The sequence below is a fragment of the Dendropsophus ebraccatus genome, chromosome 7, assembly GCF_027789765.1.
Source record: "Dendropsophus ebraccatus isolate aDenEbr1 chromosome 7, aDenEbr1.pat, whole genome shotgun sequence".
Classification (NCBI taxonomy): domain Eukaryota; kingdom Metazoa; phylum Chordata; class Amphibia; order Anura; family Hylidae; genus Dendropsophus; species Dendropsophus ebraccatus.
In genome coordinates, this window is record NC_091460.1 from 93481521 (window position 1) to 93501182 (window position 19662).

General features: G+C 46.7%; 1 protein-coding gene across 3 annotated transcripts in view; it reads right to left on the reverse strand.

Moving 5' to 3' along the window:
- Positions 1–19662, reverse strand: part of MKNK2 (MAPK interacting serine/threonine kinase 2) — a 310400-nt gene that overhangs the window by 175784 nt on the left and 114954 nt on the right. For 2 of the 3 annotated variants that reach the window (XM_069977913.1, XM_069977912.1), the window contains exon 3: positions 10665–10749. In XM_069977913.1, the coding sequence (XP_069834014.1) occupies positions 10665–10749 (85 nt within the window). Of the gene's footprint in view, positions 1–7173; positions 7278–10664; positions 10752–19662 lie in introns of those variants that run through there. The other variant, XM_069977914.1, reaches the window with a different exon arrangement.

Consider the following 19662-nt stretch of genomic DNA (forward strand, 5'->3'; position numbering starts at 1 on the left):
ACGATCGCCGCTATTGGCTGATCAGCCCATAGCGGCGATCGGAACCTTTCCGGGCCATCGGTGGCCCGATGACCGGGAAAAAAATGGCGGTCGGTGCTGTCCGAGGAAGGCACCGACCGCCATTACTGTAAAAAGTAATGCTGGTCACGGTACCACCGTCCCGATCGCCGTGAACGGCGATCACAGTCCCCACAAGTAATAAATACCTGCTCCGGACCCCTCAGCTAGGTAGCTGAGGGGTCCAGAGCAGGTATTTGTACATTACTCACCTGTCCCGGGGTCCTGATCGGCGTCTTCCGGGTTCCCGGCGTCCTCTTCTTCTTGTTGGGTCTTCGGCTTCTTCCGTGACATCCCGATCGGCTTTTTACGGCTCCAGCATCGTCTTTTTTCGTATTTTTCCGGCTCCAGCGTCGTCTTTTTTCGGATCTTGCGCTCTGCTGCCCCCTAGCGGCTGATAAGTGTAATACACGTATCAGCCACTATAGGGATGTTCAGAATGTAGTAAAAGTTTTTTTTTCCAATTTTTTTTTTCTATTTTCTGCACCCTATCGCCGCTGAGTGTTGATCAGCATCGCACGAAAGTGCGCTGCTAATCAGCAACTCCTCCTTTTTGGCGTAGGGTGGTTTTTTTTCTATATCCTACTGCCACGGTCTGCTGATAAGTGCCGCACATAAGTGCGGCATTTATCAGCAACACCATTTTTGGCATAGGTTTTTTATACTTACTGTAAAAAAACACGTAAAAAAACACTACATTACACCACACTACACTACATTGAATAAAGTTTTACACTACACCACTACATACCCCATATACCAATCCCTATATAAAAGTGGCCCCCGGCGTGTTTTCGGTGTCGGACGCATACGTTATTATTGCCTCTGACACTGAAACAGCCAGTGAGGATGAATGGGGGGATCCTTCGTTCCTCCATTCATCCTCATCATCCAGTGACGTGTCTGGGGGTAGCGTAGCGTACGCTGCCCCCCAGACACGTCTTTTCCGCCAGTACCGTCCCAATAAGAGATGACGGTATGGCGTGAAATTCTACAAACTCTGTGAGAGTACCTCAGGGTACACTTACAGATTTAGGGTACGTGCACACTGCGGAATGGCAAAGGATAACCCTTCGTGCATTCCGCAGCTGGCACCCGCTGGCGGACTGATGCAGGCGCGCGTCTCCGTCCGTGTCATACACTCCATGTTATGCACAGGCGGATTCCATCGTCCGTCCAAAGAATGAACACGTTGGACAGAGAGCGGAATCCGCCCGTGCATAGAATGGAGTCTATGACACGGATGGAGACGCGCCTCCATCAGTCCGCCGGCGGGTGCCAGCTGCGGAATGCGTGAAGGGTTATCCGCAGTGTGCACGTACCCTTGAGTGTATGATGGAAGGGACACCAAAATCAAGCCCCCAGATGCCCCCCCCCCCATCCTCGGAATTAGTGGGGAGATCGTTGGGGAACTGATCTTCCCACTGCTGGATAAAGGTCACCACCTGTACGGGGATAACTTTTATACCAGCACCCCCTCTTCCGGTTCCTCGCTGCCTAAGCTACTGTAGCTTGCGGAACGATCCGAACATATCAGAAGTAGTAATAGAGCCCTAATATTTAGCAGCCATGGAGCGGACCCAGCGCTTCTGGATATGAAGGACCCCGTATCGCACCAGGGCAACATTTTCCAGGTGACGTTCCCCACACTGGAAAACAGGAGACCCCAGAAGAAGTGCAGAGTGTGGCGTAACAGGGGGATCAGGAAGGACACCATTTTCCAGTGTGACACCTGTCCTGATCACCCCGGCCTCTGCATACTGGATCGCTTCAAGGCGTACCACACGTCATTGGGGTTCTACATTATCTAAATGCTGTCCCTTATTTCTATTTCAGGGGTCACGTTGATCCAGGGATTATTCTGATCACCATTATGGAGTAGGGAAGGAATTTTTTTCCCTGTGATGAGGCTATTGTCGTCTGCCTTACGAGGGTTTTTTTTGCCTTTCTCTGGATCAACACAGGTTGAGTTTGATGGACACCTGTTATTTTCAACCTTATAAACTAATAATTGGCCTAATACCCCCAAATAAATTAGAATTGTCACTTTTCCCCAGCTAAATAGGTATGGCCGCCATTCCAATTAGAGGATGCCACGATGCAATTACAAAGCCTCTGTGCGGCCAGGACAGTAGAAACCCCCCACAAGTGACCCCATTCTGGAAACTACACCCCATAAGGAATCTAACAAGTGGGGCAGCGGGTATATGGCCCCCTAGTGACGGCCACATTTGGGATGTGAAAATTAAAGAAAATGGTTTTTTTTTTTTTCACGGCACATGTTCTACACATGTGCCCATCACCAGTGGGGTCCATATGCTCACTGCACCCCTTGTTAGATTCCTTATGGGGTGTAGTTTCTAGAATGGGGTTACTTGTGGGGGTTTCTACTGTCCTGGCAGCACAGGAGCTTTGTAATTGCGACATGGCCTCCATCCTCCATTCCAGCCTCTAAATGGCGCTCTGTCCCTTTGGTGGCTTGCCCTGTGCCCATATGGCCCATTTTCGTACTCAGGGGAAATTACCCTACACGTTTTGTGTTCACTTTCTTTTTTAACCCCTTGTGGAAATGGAAAAAAAAATCAAGGCTAGACCAATATTTAGTGTAATTTTTTTTTAATTTTTACTCTAAATCATTGATCTTGTCTTGATTTTTTCATTTTCACAAGGGGCTAAAAGATAAAAAAAAAAACACAATGTGTAGAGCAATTTCCCCTGAGTACAGAAATACCCCACATGTGGACATAAAGCGCCATGCGGGTGCAGGGTAAGCCTCCAAAGGGAAGGTGCGCCATTTGGTTTTTGAAGGCTGGATTTGGATGGAATGGATTTCGAGGGGCCATGTTGCATTCAAAAGGCCCCTGTGTTGCCAAGACAGTTAAAACCCCCCACAAGTGACCCTATTATGGAAACTACACCCCTCAAGGAATGTAACAAGGGGTGTAGTGAGCATATGGACCCCACTGGTGACGGGCACAAATGTGGAACAATGTGGCGTGAAAATGAAATATTACATTTTTTACACTATAATATTGGTCTAGCCTTGAATTTATCATTTTCACAAGGGGTTAAAAGAGAAAAAAAAACAAAATGTGTAGAGCAATTTCCCCCGAGTCCGTAAATACCCCACATGTGGACATAAAGCGCCATGTGGGCGCAGGGCAAGCCTCCGAAGGGAAGGAGCGCCATTTGGATTTTGGAGGTTGGATTTGGCTAGAATGGATGATGAACGCCATGTCGCATTTACAGAGCCCTCCTGCTGCCAAAACACTGGAAACCCCCCACAAGTGACCCCATTCTGTAAACTGCACCCCTCAAGGAATCTAACAAGGGGTGCAAAGAGGATATGGACCCCTTGATGACGGGCACATTTGTGTCGTGAAAGTGAAAAAATGAAAATTTTCACTTTCACATCACATTTTTCCACATTTGTGCCAGTCACCAGTGGGGTCCATATGCTCACTGCACCCCTTGTTAGATTCCTTGAGGGGTGTAGTTTCCAGAATGGGGTCACTTGTGGGGGGTTTCCAGTGTCTTGGCAGCACGAGGGCTCTGTAAATGCGACATGGCCCTTGAAATCCATTCCAGTGAAATCCAGCTTCCAAAAGCCAATTGGCGCTCCCTCCCTTTGGAGGCTCGTCCTGCGCCCGCTTGGCACTTTATGTCCACATGTGGGGTATTTCTGTACTCGGGAGAAAGGGACCCATTTTGCCCTTAAAGGGACATATTTCGCTCTAAAAGGGACATATTTCGCTCTAAAAGGGACATATTTCGCTCTTAAAGGGACCCATTTCGCTCTTAAAGGGACCCATTTCGCTCTTAAAGGGACCCATTTCGCTCTTAAAGGGACACATTTCGCTCTTAAAGGGACCCATTTTGCTCTTAAAGGGACATATTTCGCTCTTAAAGGGACCAAGGTCGCTCTTAAAGGGACCCATTTACCCCCTCAAGGGACCCAGGTTGCTCTTAAAGGGACCCGGGTCGCTCTTACAGGTACTTAGTTCGCTCTTAAAGGGACTCATTTAGAGCGGCTTGGGTCCCTTTAAGAGCGGCGTGGGTACCGTCCCTTTAAGAGCAGCTTGGATCCCGTACCTGCTACCTGTCTGCCTCAGCTCTGCTATTTTACTGACTGATCTCTGCTACTTATAATGGTAAAGACCATTGCTCGGTTACCATGACAATCTTACTCATGTCAGGGAGACAAAATGGTTAAGGACCTTCCATATATTACATCTTCTATTGGTCAATAGTGGACATGTGACTGTGGATGGTGTGATACAATGCATGACGAGACCTTACAGTTCCTATTGGCTGCTATATTTCAGCTATTTGCATATGTGCTGTGATTGGCTGTCAGCGGTTAGAGTGTGGCCATTATTTGCAATGGGCCATTATTTTCTATGGGAAATTTGGGGTCTTTAAACGTAAATTTCTTAAAAACGACAAATCCGATCTAAACGAAAAATAGATAGCACACCACACACCGCCGAGGGCTTCGAAACGCAGTTTGAACTGAGTCTGTGCGCAAAGCGGTTCGGGCTGTATTACGCGCAGAAAAATGGCTGGAAGAAGAAACGGAAGAAGAAGAAGAATACGGATTACAATATAGTGCTTTTCAAGCACTATAATTATAAGTGCTGCAATATTATGTATACCAATTGCAACACTACCATCTAGTGGTCACTGAAACAATGACAATGCAATGACAAGTGTTTAACCTGCAATGCAGCGACAGCATGGATGTAGTGTAATATGATATAGTATAATGGAGGAGAGACTGTTTGTAACCCCTCAGCGGCCAGCCAGGTAATGAATAGAGCACCACAAGTAAGGCCCTACAGATTCCAATTCCTATGCGACCACACAAGTGAAAAACAAACCAACACTGAGATCTTACCCCCGTCCAGCCCACCAGCCCGACGCACGTTTCGCTCATTAGCTCCTGATGAAGTGAGCGAAACGTGCGTCGGGCTGGTGGGCTGGACGGGGGTAAGATCTCAGTGTTGGTTTGTTTTTCACTTGTGTGGTCGCATAGGAATTGGAATCTGTAGGGCCTTACTTGTGGTGCTCTATTCATTACCTGCCTGGCCGCTGAGGGGTTACAAACAGTCTCTCCTCCATTATACTATATCATACTACACTACATCCATGCTGTCACTGCATTGCAGGTTAAACACTTGTCATTGCTATAATTTCAGTGACCACTAGATGGTAGTGTTGCAATTGGTATACATAATATTGCAGCACTTATAATTTCTAATTTTATATTGATTTACCACACTGAGATCTTTCTCCCCCTCTGGCCTTCTGTTATCTGTGTCTTTTCCCATGAAATTCCCTAGTTTTTATCAATTTTTTGTACATGTAAATAAAGGACTTTGTTATACTTATAAATAATTGTGCAATTTTTTCGGTTTCTATATGGTTTTGTTGCACTGTATGTTGTTTAGGCAGGACTTTCTTTTGGGTTGTTTGTATTCTTAGTGTTATAACGGCGTCTCCTCTTTTCCTTCATTTCTGCCCCCATGCCCCACCTCGGGTGTTCGCCTACTGGGAGCGAGGTCTGATAGTGATGGGGCCGGCTGCTAACAATTTAGAGATCAGAGGTTGGTTGTAAGGATGGTCCAAACCTGTCGAGGTTCGGGTTCGTATGAACCCGAACGCTCTGCATCAGATTCCCGCTGTCTGGCCGCTCCGTGCAGCGGGTGGATACAGGGGGAGGACAAGGGCCGGACTGGGAGTGAAAAGCAGCCCTGCCACACACACCCCACCAGCCCACATTCAAGTCTCCCTGCACCTATTGCGCCAACTGTGCCACGCAGAAAAAATTTCAGATATGATCAGATACCAGGTGTACGCAGGTGCTGAAAAGTATTATCACCCTGCAGACTATATAAGAGAATACAGATGTGATCAGAAACAAAATACTGAGCAATTATAGACTATCTGTTTGCTCTCCTGTGATCTGTCACATGATTCATACTAATAAAGGTAAACGTATTCTGCCCTGTAAACTATTCTTTAGGAAAAGCAGAGCCCCAGGAGAGTTTCATCTTATGGCCATGTTCACACAACGTATGTTTAGCATAAATCACAGCCGTGATTTATGCAAAAACATACGTTGTATTGGAAATAATGGAATGCCGGCTGGAGCGTATACACACATTGAATAGTGGCCGCACAAACATGTCAGTTCACATAATGGAGCATGTGGCTCTGGCTGTACGCTCCATTGTGTGCAGCGGTGAATTGGGCGTACATGGGTGCCCCCGCGTCTGAATTCACAAGAAATGAAGATCATCAGTAACACCTGCCGTTCTGTGACCCGCCCAGATCACAGAATGGCCGGTGTTATACCATGCGTGAACATGGCCTAAAGTTACACTACTGAAATAATTTAGGGGCGCTTTCCTCCCTACCTTTGTATTGAGCAATTCCCCTGTTATTCTTCCTGGAAATGGTTCCCCTGGTCCCTAATACACTGACCCATCCAATCATCACTGACAGTATCAGACTGTGGGGACACATCTTATTAAGCAGAGGATTGGTAACAACCAGATGTCAGTCAGGCCTGGAATACATAGAGTGTTCTAAAATGTTCTATTCTTGTGTCACTCTCCATGTAGACCTGGCCTGAGAGAACAACACAAAGCTCTAATGTAGGATTCTCCAGAATTGTTACCTCATGGGGGGCACAGATATTCCCTATAAGAGATGTCAGGAGAGCGGATAGTGACGGCCGGGGACTCGCAGGTGACGTCTTCTCTGATCCCAGTAACTCTTCTATCCCAGATCACTAAGGAATGACCCCAGACCCGTAAAAACTTAATACTCATGAAAATTCAGACCACCATGTTAACATACCCCAAACACAATAACTACCCAGCTTAACACCTCTAAACCCTATTCTTCATAGTGCATCGACTCCCTACCTGAGGATGTGATGCACTATAAAGGATAGGGGGGAACAAATAACACCGCCATACTATGACCACATATTACCACCACCTAATGACTAATACCATGATACTGTATACAATACACTATGTGCAGACCATTTATACCTCTGTACAGTCAGCATATTACAGCACAGTTACAGTACACTCAGTGACTCACATGTGACATCTTCTCTGATTGGCGTCTTCCTCTTTCGTTATTTTCCCCACTTGGCCCAGGCTGTCATGATGATGTCTTATGGTCACCACTCATCTCCACCGAATCTGTCAGACACACATCTTAGGCTCTGTTCATAACACCACCTGCCCACCTCTATACAAGCTGCCCATCCATAGTGCCCCAAATGGTCATAACGCCCCCTTCTGTAGTCCATGCAGTATTAAATCAACCTTAAAGGGAACCTGTCACCCCCCGTGCCGGGGTGACAGGCTCCCGACCCCCCGCTACAGCCCCCTATACTCACCTGATCCCGCTGGGTCCCGCCTCTGGATCCGGTCGGGTCACGGAGATCTCAGCCGCTGCAGCCCGTCATTCTCTATGAGTGTTGGACTCTCTAAGCGTGCACGTCGGGCTGCAGCGGCTGAGATCTCAGTGACCCGACCGGATCCAGAGGCGGGACTCGGCGGGATCAGGTGAGTATAGGGGGCTGTAGCGGGGGGTCGGGAGCCTGTCACCCCGGCTAGGGGGGTGACAGGTTCCCTTTAATGGAGGAGGTAAGGGGCTACCAGGAGCTATCAGCAGCTTCAATTAAAGCAGTTTTCCTTTAATTCCAACTGGGACTCTTATAATATTTCCATTATACAGGATGCTGGGAAAGCTGAGAGACCCCATTATACAGGATGCTGGGAAAGCTGAATGACCCCCATTATACAGGATGCCAGGGAAGCTGAGTGACCACATTATACAGGATGCCAGAGAAGCTGAGTGACCCCATTATACAGGATGCCAGGGAGGCTGAGTGACCCCATTATACAGGATGCCAGGGAAGCTGAGTGACCCCATTATACAGGATGCGAGGGAAGCTGAGTGACCCCATTATACAGAATGCCAGGGAAGCTGAGTGACCCCATTATACAAGATTCCTGGGAAAGCTGAGTGACCCCATTATACAGGATGCCAGGGAAGCTGAGTGACCCCATTATACAGGATGGCTGGGAAAGCTGAGTGACCCCATTATATAGGATGCCAGGGAAGCCGGGTGACCCCATTATACAGGATGATAGGGAAGCGGAGTGACCCCCATTATACAGGATGCCAAGGAAACTGAGTGACCCCATTACACAGGATGCCAGGGAGGCTGAGAGACCCCATTATACAGGATGCCAGGGAGGCTGAGTGACCCCATTATACAGGATGCCAGGGAAGCTGAGTGACCCCATTATACAGGATGCCAGGGAAGCTGAGTGACCCCCATTATACAGGATGCCAGGGAGGCTGAGTGACCCCCATTAAACAGGATGCCAGGGAAGCTGAGTGACCCCATTAAACAGGATGCCAGGGAGGCTAAGTGACCCCATTATACAGGATGCCGGGGAGGCTGAGTGACCCCATTATACAGGATGCCTGGGAAAGCTGGGTGACCCCATTATACAGGATGCTGGGAAAGCTGGGTGACCCCATTATACAGGATACAGGGAAGCTGAGTGACCCCATTATAAAGGATGCCAGGGAAGCTGAGTGACCCCCATTATACAGGATGCCAGGGAGGCTGAGTGACTCCCATTAAACAGGATGCCAGGGAAGCTGAGTGACCCCATTAAACAGGATGCCAGGGAGGCTGAGTGACCCCCATTATACGGGATGCCAGGGAGGCTGAGTGACCCCATTATACAGGATGCCGGGGAGGCTGAGTGACCCCATTATACAGGATGCCTGGGAAAGCTGGGTGACCCCATTATACAGGATGCTGGGAAAGCTGGGTGACCCCATTATACAGGATACAGCGATGCTGAGTGACCCCATTATACAGGATGCCGGGGAAGCTGAGTGACCCCATTATACCGGATGCCAGGGAAGCTGAGTAACCCCATTATACAGGATGTTGGGAAAGCTGGGTGACCCCATTATACAGGATGTTGGGAAAGCTGGGTGACCCCATTATACAGGATGTTGGGAAAGCTAGGTGACCCCATTATACAGGATGCCAGGGAGGCTGACTGACCCCAATATACTTACCATCCCTCCAGTTGTCCATGGTTTCTCTCCTCCGCTGGCCCTGTGTACTTTGCTGGTTAGTTAACCTTGCGGTGGGGGGTGGGGCTTGTCACGAAGGGGGCGGGGCTTACCGGGACATACCCGGGGCTATTGACAACTATGGAGAGGGGACATGGCTCCCAGGCTGTGGCTCTCCTCCGGCTGAAAGACACGCCGGTGCATGACGTCACTAGCCTGTGCCGGGAGCTACTTCTCTCTCAGCACAGCTCCCAGGGGGCCCTGTGTGTATTCCCCGAGCGAGGCTGCAGGCACAGCACCACACGGAGGCCCAGCACACAGCGCCACCCACTTGACAGTAGGTTTCTCCTCCTCCTGCATAAATGCACAATGTGCAATGATAAGTGTGTGACAGTTTAGTGTCCGGCAACGGCCTGAAGCAGCTTATTAAGCAGCAGCATTGCTTCGGGACGCTGCTGGAGTCCGGGCCGCTGCCGGACACTAAACTGTCACACACTGTTAATAGTGCCAAATTAAATTTTCAGCCCGGCGGCCCACAGACTGACAATCAGGGCAGCCCAGGGAAGCCGAGTGTCCCCCATTACACGGGTGCCAGAAAAGCTGAGTGTCCCCCATTACACGGGTGCCAGGGAAGCTGAGTGACCCCATTAAACAGGATGCCAGGGAAGCTGAGGGACTCCATTATACAGGATGCCAGGAAAGCTGAGTGACACCATTATACAGGACGCTAGGGAAGCGGAGTGACCCCATTATACAGGATGCTAGGGAAGCTGAGTGACCCCATTATACAGGATGTTTTCCCAGAAGGATTGTGGCTTGCTTACATACATTTTGGCAAACTGCAGTTAAGCTTTTTTTATGTCTGTGTCAGCAGTGGGGTCCTCCTGAGTCTCCTGTCATAGCGTTTCATTTCATTCAAATGTCGACGGATAGTTCAACCGGACACTGATGCGCCTGCAGGACAGCTTGAATTTCTTTGGAACTTGATTGGGGCTGCTTATCCACAATCTGGACTATCCTGCGTTGCAACCTTTTATCAATTTCTCTCCTCCGTCCACATCTAGTTCCTTGCTTTGGACTTAGTCCTATATCTACTGTCGGTCAGCGCCTGTCAAGGTTTCATCTATATCCATCGCTGCCACCTGTGGGGACTCTACACCCCACCACTCTGTTGAAGGTTATAGGAAGCGATTGATTTCAATTATTTTTTTTAAAAGGGTGGGCAATAAGCCAATTATTTTGTCCGGACCATATTTGGAGTTGTGTGTGAAATTATGTCAAATTAGCCTTTTTCCCCTCAATTTTTATTGTGTTGTTCCATCACACACAAAGGAAATAAACATGTGCGTAACCAAACATGTGTAATCACAAAAAATTTCGGGGAGGAATACTTCATTTTCTGGGGAAAAAAACAGGGGTGCTAACGCTGTCGGCCATGACTGTATAAGGCAGACAGATTACACTATTAACTTATTTACCAGGGCGGGAGGTGCAGTCAAAGTTGAACACAGATTCGACATTCCTGGACTCATCTTCATAATGTAATTCAAATGGATTTTGACCCTAAAATAGACAGAAAAGCTATAAGTCATCATCCATTTTCTTTACTAGGTTCCTGAAAAAATTAAACACAGCATCTATGTATTCTATACATAATATTTAAATATCCTGTTAGCAATGATAAATGTAAAGAATGATTAGTACATTTTTAGTAATCTCAACACAGATTAAAAAGACCTAGGAGAAGATTTATCAAAGGGTGTAAAATTTAGACTGGTGCAAACTGGCCACAGCAACCAATCACGGGTAGAGATGAGCGAACCGGGTTCGGGTTTGAATCGATCCGAACCCGATCGTTCGGCATTTGATTAGTGGTGGCTGCTGAACTTGGATAAAGTTCTAAGGTTGTCTGGAAAACATGGATACAGCCAATGACTATATCCATGTTTTCCACATAGCCTTAGGGCTTTATCCAAGTTCAGCAGTCACCGCTAATCAAATGCCGAAAGTCCGGGTTCGGATCGACTCGAGCATGCTCGAGGTTCGCTCATCTCTAATCACAGGTCCTCTTTTCTTTCACCAGAGCTGGAGGCTGAGCTCTGATTGGTTGCTGTGGCCAGTTTGCACCAGTCTAAATTTTAGACCCTTTGATAAATCTCCCCTCTAGTGACAAAAGCAGAGCAGGATAATGGATCACTTAGTCCTGTCCATTGTGTGTGTGATCAGTTTTTCTGGATATTTATCAGAAGCAGATTCCTGCAGGGCTGTTTCAATACACTGGTGGGCCCGTTGCAAAGCCCTCAAGAGTGCCCCCCCCCCCCCACAGTACCATCAGAATAGGAGCTCCACAAATAGTAAAAGTGCCCACACATTGTATTAAAGGGGTTGTCCAGCAAAAATCTTTTTCTTTCAATTCAAATGGTATCAGAAAGTTATTTACATTTGTAATTTACTTCCATTAAAAAATCTCAAGTCTTTCCATACTTATTAGCTCCAATATGTCATGCAGGAAATGTTTTATTTTCAGTCTAACACAGTGCTCTCTGCGGACATCTCTGTCCGAGCCAGGAACTCTGTCTCGGTTTTCTATAAATCCCCATAGAAAACCTCTCCTGCTTTGGACAGTTCATATCTTAACCACAGATGTCAGCAGAGAGCAATGTGTCAGACTGAAAATAAAATAACATTTCTTGCATGACATACAGCAGCTAATAAGTATGGGAAGACTTTCTAATAGAAGTAAATTACAAATGTATATAACTTTCTGATACCAGTTTATTTGAAAAAAAAGTTTTTCGCTGGACAACCCCTTTAATCCTCTCTCCAGAATCTTCCAGAGAAACATTTTAGGCTCCCTTCACATAAAGTAGTTAGGTCCCTTGTACACCTATATAGCAGTTACACCCCTCTGTGCCCCCATAGTTTTAAGGTGTCCCTTTGCCTCCACTTATGTAGGTATGCTCTGTGCCCCAGTATAGTAGTAAGGTCCCTAAATAATATATGCCCCTCTGTGCAGTCCCCATAAAGTATCAGGCCCCTCTGTGCAGCCCTAATGTAGAATAGACCGCTATGTACTGCCCCCAGTAGTATATACCCCTAGTGTGCTGCCCCCAGTTGTATATAGGCTCCCACACTTGTATATAGCATATAACAAAAAAAAATTTATTATCACCTAGGTCCTGTGCATCTCCTCTTTTCTCCACCCTTGTTGCCTGTGGTCACAAGACGTCGCTCTCTCCTTGCAGTCCCGGCACTCGGTGACGTGACTCTAGCGCAGGGACCGCAAGGAGAGAGCGGACTCCTGTGTCCGTAGGCACAACACTGCCTGCTGCCACAAGAGTGACTGACTGAGTAAGCCAATGGCATCCGCTCTGTCAGTGCTGCTGCGTGTAACTATGAGTGCTCAGTAAAAGCTCTCATAGTTACAGTGCAGAGCGCAACAGCAGGCAATGGGGCCCTGCAGGGGGCGTCACGGACGGATAAGTAGATTAATTACTTACCAATCCTGATGGTTATAAGCATGGTCATAGAGCAATTGTACGGACACCAATTTGGACAAAAACGCAACTAAAAACTTTTATTCCATTTTTGATATGTGGCTATGAAGTGGTGTGCGCAGAAAGTACAGACACCATGACAGGATTTAGTGCAGATCCTACACCCTGCTATACAGCTCCAGCACCCCCAATATCATCCCTGCGGCCTCCTCCACAGACAGAGGACCTCCACGAGTAAGCGGTCGGGAGAAAAGCATGTGTGCTCAGTGCAGGGTATATGGGGCTGGGCAGTGACTGTCCGGGATGGGGGGAGGTGATGTGCTACTGTGAGCTGTCATACTATGGAGGAAGGGGATCTCCCAACCCCCTGCACCAGTCTAAGCGCCCTTGGCTGGGATCTGGGGGTGATCAGGATGATCAACTCTCAACCCCCAGGGGGCAGAATAGTTTAACCCAGGCCAGGCAGGGTACCAGAGGCCATGTAAGGGAGCTGTGATGAAGGGGTGGAGGATGCGGCCGCCAGGTGAGGGGAGGAGAAATACAGCAAATACAGTCCTGGCAAAGATTAGGTCGGTTAACCTACCCCAGGGACGGTGTCCGTATTTAAACAATATATTTCCCAGCCCTACATTAGACTGCTCTCTACAGCCACCCCAGGAAAGTATTACTGACTTCTGTCACAATCAGGAAGCTGGTGGCTTTCACAAGCAAGCTGGGAGCACATGTAATAGCTGTACAGACACATTATATCCCAGCAGCAGCACAGGTCAGCAGACCTCACAACATTTTCTGCCACACTATTCCAGCATCCATCCATCAATCAATCCAGTTTGACATCCTGAGGGCTTCAGAACCAATTACTAGATTTCCATAGAGCTATGGCCTAAAGGTACAATAGTTTCAACACACAATGGTCCTTCCAGAACTTAATATTGTTGAGGCATCACTATATGTGACCAAGGTGTGTTTACAGCATGCTGCCTTGTGGCGAACTATGATACAGAGCATAGGGAGTTAATGCAGCAGGTGCTGCAACCTCATTTTGCAGTAGTCTGCAGTAAAAAGATTTTCTGCAACAGTTTTGTGCAGAGAACTGTTAGGAGTGCTGTGGGAGGAGAGTAGGGAGGGTGGGAGGAGAGTAGGGAGGGCGAGGATGAACAGCTGAGAAAAGACACACATTCTAGGAATTATAGTACTGAGCAATCACTTAAAGGGGTATTCCCCCAAAAATTATTTTTGCATTAATACGTTACCCACCCATAGCTTTTCATCTTTCCAATATAAAGTTATTATGAATTCTGCACAGTTTTGCTGCCTTCACCCCCACCAAACGCATAGAAACATCAAACCTCAGTCCAACCCAACACCACTCCCTGCTCCTGGCCCCCACCCTCAATGTTGGCATCACGTGTCCTCTAGAGATGAGCCAACTGCTCGGACTTTTGGTCCGAAAGCAGTACGCTCTCTCATCATGCCTTTGATCCCGGCCGCATTCTTGCGCTCACAGGAATATGCGGCCAGGATATTCCAGGGAATCCCTATTGAATTCCCTGGAATATCCTGGCCGCAAATTCGCAGGAGCACAAGTAAGCGGCCGGGATCAAAGGCATGATGAGAGAGCACCGATGCAGTCAGACCAAAAGTCCAACGGTCCGCTCGTCTCTTCAATGGGTCGGGTTAGTGCTTCTAACACAGCACACTAAAGTAAGGGAGGACACAGACAATGACAGCAGCTGCTGCTGTTCAATGTCTCCCTCTCTGAAAGGAGGCCCCCCCCCCCCCGCAGCTCACCCCCTCACGACCCCCCGCAACTCACCCGATGCATCCATCCCCAACCCAATAATTCACTCCCGGTGATCGCTCCTGCACCCCCTAATCCCGCTGTCAGCCCTGTCTTGGCTGCTCCTGTGACGTACAACGCCGTTGCCGCTCACCCGCACTAGTTCCGCGTCCCAGGGCATACATATACTGCACTCCCCCAGCCACCTGCTAGCTGGTCCTGTGCCGTCGTACCAGTTCCCCACCCCTGGGGCATAAATATACTTTGCCATCGATCGCAACTGAGACCCCCCCCCCCAACCCCGCTGCCTCTTCCCGGCCGAATCCCATGATGCCGCTATCCGTCAACATCTGTAACCTGATATATTGTGATGTGGATGGATAGCAGCTTGCTGGGACCTGTAGTTCTACACAATATATCAGGTCTCAGAACTTCTGTAGAACTTCAGGTCCCAGCAAGCTGCTATCTGTCCACATCACAATATATCAGGTCACAGAGTTTCTGATTTGGACGGATAGCAGCTTGCTGGGGCCTGTAGTTCTACAGAAGTTCTGTGACCTGATATATAGTGATGTGGTTACAGGTTCCAGCAAGCAATGAGAAGCACTGCATGCTGGGAAATGTAGTTTCCTGGCCGGCGCTATATTGGATATAGTCGGCTTTTAGAAAAAAAACTCTCTCGGAAACAGCAGCAGCTAGAAAGGCGGAAGACTGCTCAAAATAATCAGGGGGACTTGGTGAGTAAGACCAGCTAGGTGTAGGGGCATTTCATTTTTTTAACTCTTGGGGGGAATACCCCTTTAACCAGGAAACACAGAACCAAGACCTTCAAAACAAATGGAGCCTCAGGAATGGAGAAGGTCATAGACCCTAAGAGATACATGGCCTTCCTGATTGTAGTGGATGACTTTTTCCTGAAAGAAGAAATACTCAGAGTTAGGGCATTCTCTTTGTCTTGGGGCATGGCTGTCTTCTGTTGTGTCTGAATCCAGAATCATACCCAGAAATGTTTTCTTGAATGATGGAATCAGGTTCAATTTTTCCAGGTTCACGATTAAACCTAGTTCCTGCAAGGTAGAGAAGGTTAATTGAACATGGTCAGATAGAAGAGACAGAGCTGGTGCTACCAGGAGAAGGTCGTCCAAGTATGGAATGATGGTAATTCCCCGCTTCCTCAGATGCGCCCCCAACTCTAACATGACTTTTGTGAATAGCCATGGGGCTGATGATATCCCAAATGGCAGGGCTTTAAACTGGTAATGCAGAATCTCATGTTCTAATTGCACAGCTAACCTAAAGGAACATTTGGTGGGTTGGATGGATGTGGAATATGGTATGCGGAAATATGCATTCTTCAACTCTATTGCTGCCAAGTATGCACCCTGATGGATTAATGGCTGTCTTTGTTATTTTCATTTTGAATTTTTAGTACCCGATGAACTGACTCAAGAACTTGAGATTGATGATAGTCCTGTAAGTTCTGTTGGGTTTAGAAACGAGGAAGAGTAGAGTAGTGACTAAGACAGAATTCCACTTGTGGTATAGGGATTATGTCATTTAAATCCAGAAGATCCTGTACTCCCTTCCTCAGATGACTCATCAGGAGATTTGAATTGAAGTGGGTAACACAAGAAGGCTGGAGAAGTCTATTACATTCCCACTGTTCAAAAGGTTTAGGATGAACTGATTTTCTGTCATCCTCTCCCACTGGCTGTTTTAGTGAGCATTCTCATCACAAGATTGGAAGCACATTGCATTGTGGAGGCACAGGGATTGGTAAATAGGTCTTCCTTATTATCATAATACATACATTTACGCCCTTGCAGCCTGGGCCTTGGCTCAGGTGGACGTAAATGTACGTCCTACATAAATATAATAAAGTTAATTAACATATAATATACTGTAGCATGCGCAATCGTCCGATCTATTAAAATTATTATTCCAGCAGGGTGAACTGTGTAAACAAATATTTTATATATAAAATATTTTTAATAAAAATCGATCAATAGGTTTGATCTAGAAAAATATGTTACTAATAAAAACTAGAGATCATGGCGCAAAAAATGATGTCCCATATGTCCCCATAGGTAAAAAAAATAAACGCGCTATAAGAGTGACAATAGGGCGATTTAAACATACCTATTTGCAAAAAAAAAAAACTGCTAATAAAAATAGTTAAATGTTAGAAAACCTAGTAAACATGCATATCGCTGTGTTCATACTGACCTATAAAGAAAAAAAAAACATCAGTTTTACCGTAAAGTACATTACATCAACATAGAAGTCCCCCAAAATTTGCGGAATTGCATTTTTTGACCCAAATTCACTCCATAAATGATATTTTGGGGGTTCAGTCATTCCTTTTATGGCAGATTGAAAGATGCCATTACAAAGTACACTTGTTCCTGAAAAAAACAAGACCTCACATGGCCCTGTAGGTGGAAAAATGAAAGTGTTATGGGAAAACGAAAATGCAAAACAATTGGCCCGGTCCTTAAGGCCATTTCAGGCACAGGGTTAAGGAACCCTGCATATTCCTATCCAAGTCTTAAAGGGAACCCGTCACCATGACAATGTTACCCAAGCTACTGTCAGCATGTTATAGAGCAGAAGGAGCTGAGCGGATTGATATATATCCTTATGGGAAAAGGTTTATTATAAAAGCCCTATTACACGGAATGATTATCGGCCTCCAGTCGCATACGGAACATCAGACCATGCTTCAGTGTCTTTAAATCCAGAATGCTTTTTGATGATAAACTCTTTGGAAACAACCAACCTTTTTTCAGGTTCCTTCCACTCCATTATAAGATCTTTTATGTTTTCGTGTATAGGGAACCCCTTTTTTTTTCTCAGGCTTAAGGCCCCCAAACATTGTGTCCACATTTTTTGAGTCTCTCTTTCTCTCTAGGAGAGAGAAGAAACCCAAAGTCACATAAGGAAGAGAATCATACAGAGAGATTGCCTTCCACAGAATAAAATAAAAGTACGTGAACCCCAAGGACCAAACTTACAGAGCCAGCAGCCTCTCCAGAACCACCGGCGGGATCCACAGTAGTAGACGAGAAAGCATGAAATATCTTACCGGCCTTTAATAGGAGTGCTGCACTGGCTGTGATTTGAACTTGGCGCCAAAACTTCCGGTTAGCAAAGCAGGCTGGGAGGTTTCCAAATTTGCACCAAAGCGCCGCCACCATGCTCTCCACACTACCGATTTAGTACAGGGCAGTACACAAGCTTACCAGCAGGCTAAGGAGTTTGAATTTGTCGACAAAGCACCGTGCAGTGACCACTGACTTCCAGTTGCATAGGAGACGTCATCGCGCCATTCTCTGTTAGGTCAAAGGTGACATCCTCAATCTGATGTGGATGATGTGTAAAGACATGTTACTGGCTCTACGGCTTTCCTTACTGGTTGACTTCACCAAGATGTTTGCTTTATTTAGATCTACTGTACAAGAGCTGGGCAACGGGGTGACTCACATGGAAGATAAAAAAGGCTCTTTTGCCAATTCGCGCAACAATCTTTTTGATCTGCATTACAAAATAGAGTAGGAAGTCACAGTGCTTAAAAACAAGATGACGAATATGGAGAATTGCGGTAGGTGCAATAACGTTCAGATTTGTGATGTGCCAGAAGCTGTAACCCCTGCTGACAATCCCATGTATGTTCGCTCTTTGATCAAAGCAGTATTTGATCAAAGCAGTATTACCCGACTGTACAGAACAGGAATTAGAAGTCAATTTTTTACAAGGTGAAGGAGAAATTAATGGGGGTGGTGTGCAAACAAGGCGGTTTCCCTGCTCCGTATCACAAAGTTTCACTTTATACCGATCTCTCCGCAGTGACTTTGCAATTAAAACAACTTACCCTGATAACGTCAGCTTTACGCAGAAATAAAATTTTATACCGCTGGGGATTTCCTGTCCACCTGCTCATACGCAAATATAATGTCCTGCACATAGAAAAGAGCATGGAAGGCCACAAGCTACTACAAAGTTTCTAGGCAAAAAAAAACATCACTCTCTTCAGAGACACCTTTACCAGGGAATTTAACAGTTCTGCGGCATTAGTAGCTGTACACCCTCTATAGTGATGAATTTGCTGTCTGCAGGCTCATAGGATGGTGTTTGTTCGTGTTATGTTAGGCTTCAGTCTGAATTATTTTCCCACCCTTATGTTGTGGCAATATATTCATACCATAGTTGCTGTTCACACATCTGCTGTGCGTTGGTTTCTTAGTAACTATTTTTTACTCTAGTTATGTTGAGTGTTCTTTTGTTGCCATTGTACACATGTGCTGGAATCTCTAACTTTTCCTTATTCGGGACACTGGATGGAGTTGTAACGCATTATATCAAAACGTTTAGGATCTTAACAGCACAAACAAGCCCTATTACCTGTGGAAGGAAGTAGGACTGGGCGATATGGCCTAAAATTTATATCACGATATAATTTGATGCATGCACGATATAACGATATATCACGATATATAAATTTTTTTGTGTGTGTATACAAATTACAACACTTTAAGAATTTTTTAAGATGTGTATTGTATAACATATCTTTTTCCAAACAATGTAAAGATTAAAGGACAACTCCCACGAATTTTTTTTTTAGCTTATTTAACACACATTACAAAGTTATATAACTTTGTAATGTGGTTAAATACCCGGTCTGGCCCCCTTCCCCCACTTTCGGACCCCCGACCCCCCCGCCCGGAAGTTAAAGAATATATACATTACCTAGTACGATCCTCTTCTCCCGGGCGGCATCTGGTGACGACGACGTCAGAGCCGGGGGGCAGTCCGGGTCTTCTTCCTCCTCGGCGTCTTCATAGAGAGTGAATGGGACGGAAAAGGCTGCTGGTGCACATGCGCACCAGCAGCCTTTTCATTGGCTGGAGCGCATCACATGGCTTCCAGCTTCGTCAGCCCTGATTGGCTGAGGTTGCTGGAAGCCATGTGATGCGCCCCAGCCAATGAAAAGGCTGCCGGTGCGCAAGCGCACTGGCAGCCTTTTCCATCCCCAGGACCCGGAAATCAGAGACATCGCTGGACGGCGGACGGCAGTGACGGTGAGGCGGACGGCGGGCGAATGGAGTGACGATCGTCACCGGAGGGATGGTGAGTATGGTGTCTGTGTGTGTTTTTTTTTGGGGGGGGGGGTCCTTTAAGTGTTAGTAAAACACAAAATTG